The 2,015-nt window shown below is 46.0% G+C and overlaps 1 protein-coding gene across 1 annotated transcript in view; it reads left to right on the forward strand.

Annotated features, from left to right (window-relative positions):
* The window catches only part of Wipf3 (WAS/WASL interacting protein family member 3), a 107,885-nt gene that overhangs the window by 86,989 nt on the left and 18,881 nt on the right, over window positions 1-2,015 (forward strand). Inside the window, exon 6 of the mRNA XM_029567566.1 lies at window positions 1-378. This exon is cut by the window's left edge and continues 58 nt beyond it. Within this exon, the coding sequence (XP_029423426.1) occupies window positions 1-378 (378 nt within the window). The remainder of the gene's footprint in view (window positions 379-2,015) is intronic.

Raw genomic sequence — 2,015 nt, forward strand, 5'->3', positions numbered from 1 at the left:
CAGTGCTCGGAGACAAGGCCTTGCGGCCCCAGCTAACCCCGCTGCCTCTGCCACCCATCCCGCCCCCTCTCCCTCTCCTCCCGCCTCGTGGGTGCCCAGGGCTCCATGCGGAGCCCACCAGCCCCGCTCAGGAGGTGCGAGAACCTCCTGGCCCACCGCCACCCCCACCGCTCCCCATCTACGCCTCCTGCTCCCCAAGGGCCCCTGTGCCTGCGCCCCCTTTGCCAAGTGGGAACACCAGCAGCGAGGCTCCTCCCCCACTACCCCCCAAGTCCCCTAGCTTCCAGGCGCAGCCTCAGCCGCCAAAGGCCAGTGCTTCTTCCATGCCAGGTGCTCCAGGCTCACAGGCGATCCTGCAGAAGAAGCGGCGAGGCCCAGGTAAAGCTGCATGCCAGGCTCCTCTGAGCCATGTGACAACCTTGGCAGGACTCAAGTTTTGGGGTTTGGTTCCCATCAGGGCTCTTCAGTGGTCCTGATGGAAAACCTGGCCCATCTATGGGACTGTATTGTCTGAGAGATGGACGCCATTCATGAGGGAGGCTGGGAGACCTGTCTCAGATCCTGTGGAAGGTACAGGGGTGATACTGGCCTCCGTCCTTTTGCCATGACTAACTGTGTCACACTGGGCAACCACTTAGCCTCTCTGTGCTTCCTTCTGTGTGAAATGGATCTTCAACAGACTATTGTTAAGATTGAGTCTTGTAGTAGAGTACTTGACATGGCCTAGCAGCACTGCTGTCTCCCAAGAGAAGAGGCATTTATTCTTCCAGCAGTCCCACTCCAGACTTTCTCCCTGAGGTGGGTGCGGCTTTTGGAACAGTCTAGTTTAATCTTTGCCTGAGTGGTGCCTGTCTGGCTTCCAGCTGGAGGCTAAGCCCACCCCACTGGATGCACATCCTGCATTTTGGCAGGTTCTCCAGCTGACTCAGGAAAACAGGCCTGTATTTTGAGCCAAAGAATAAAATAATTCCTTCACATACAGACAAGAGGATTGTAAATTAAGTGCTCACCCTCGAGACTGATTCCCCTAGTCTCTGTAGGGGGTGAGGTTTCAAGCACACTGGTGGTGCCCTTCCACATAGAAAGTACAAATACACACGTATGTGCATACACGCAGAAGCACTCAAGTGTATATGTTCATGACAATCACATTCACATATATCTGTGCTCAAAGACACAGAAAAAAACTCCACACATGGGTCTATCATATACACACCACATACACATATACATATATATGTACTATGTGGATACATAGTTCACAACACACATATATATACATAGCATATACATATATGCATCCACTCCACACATATACACACATAAATACGCATACACATACACACCACATATGCATATACATACTACATGCACAAATAGCACACATGCACACAAATATACACACAACTCACACACACACACATGCACAAGTACACATACCACATATGCACATGTATACATACAAGTGTCACACAAGTGCATGTGTACATACAAGTACATACACAACACACATATGCATGCATACCACACATGTACATACTCATGTATACACACAGCACACATGCATATGTGCACTACACATGCATGTACTATGCATATGCACAAACACATGTAAACACATACCACACATATTCACACACACAAACCACATACATACACATGCCACACCATGTATCTACACACACACACACACACATACACACATGTACACATATAAACAGTTTCCTTGAACTATAAGTGACACACACTACACTCTATCAGCTCATTTTACAGCAAATAAAAAAAATTGAAGTCACTCATAATAACATCACTGAGATGCAAGCTGTCATTTGAATGTGTTTTCTTCTTGTTTTTCTGAATACATGTAAATTTACAGGGTTAATGATGTTTTTCATACATGAATGTTTATTCTTTTTACTATTACATTAAAAGCGGTTTTGTCAAATTAGTAAAATTTATTTATTATAAATTTATTTACATATAAATATAAGTGAATTACTATCATAGCCAGTATA

Source organism: Nannospalax galili, unplaced genomic scaffold (genome assembly GCF_000622305.1).
Source record: "Nannospalax galili isolate Female #2095 unplaced genomic scaffold, S.galili_v1.0 scaffold158, whole genome shotgun sequence".
In the NCBI taxonomy this organism is placed as follows: domain Eukaryota; kingdom Metazoa; phylum Chordata; class Mammalia; order Rodentia; family Spalacidae; genus Nannospalax; species Nannospalax galili.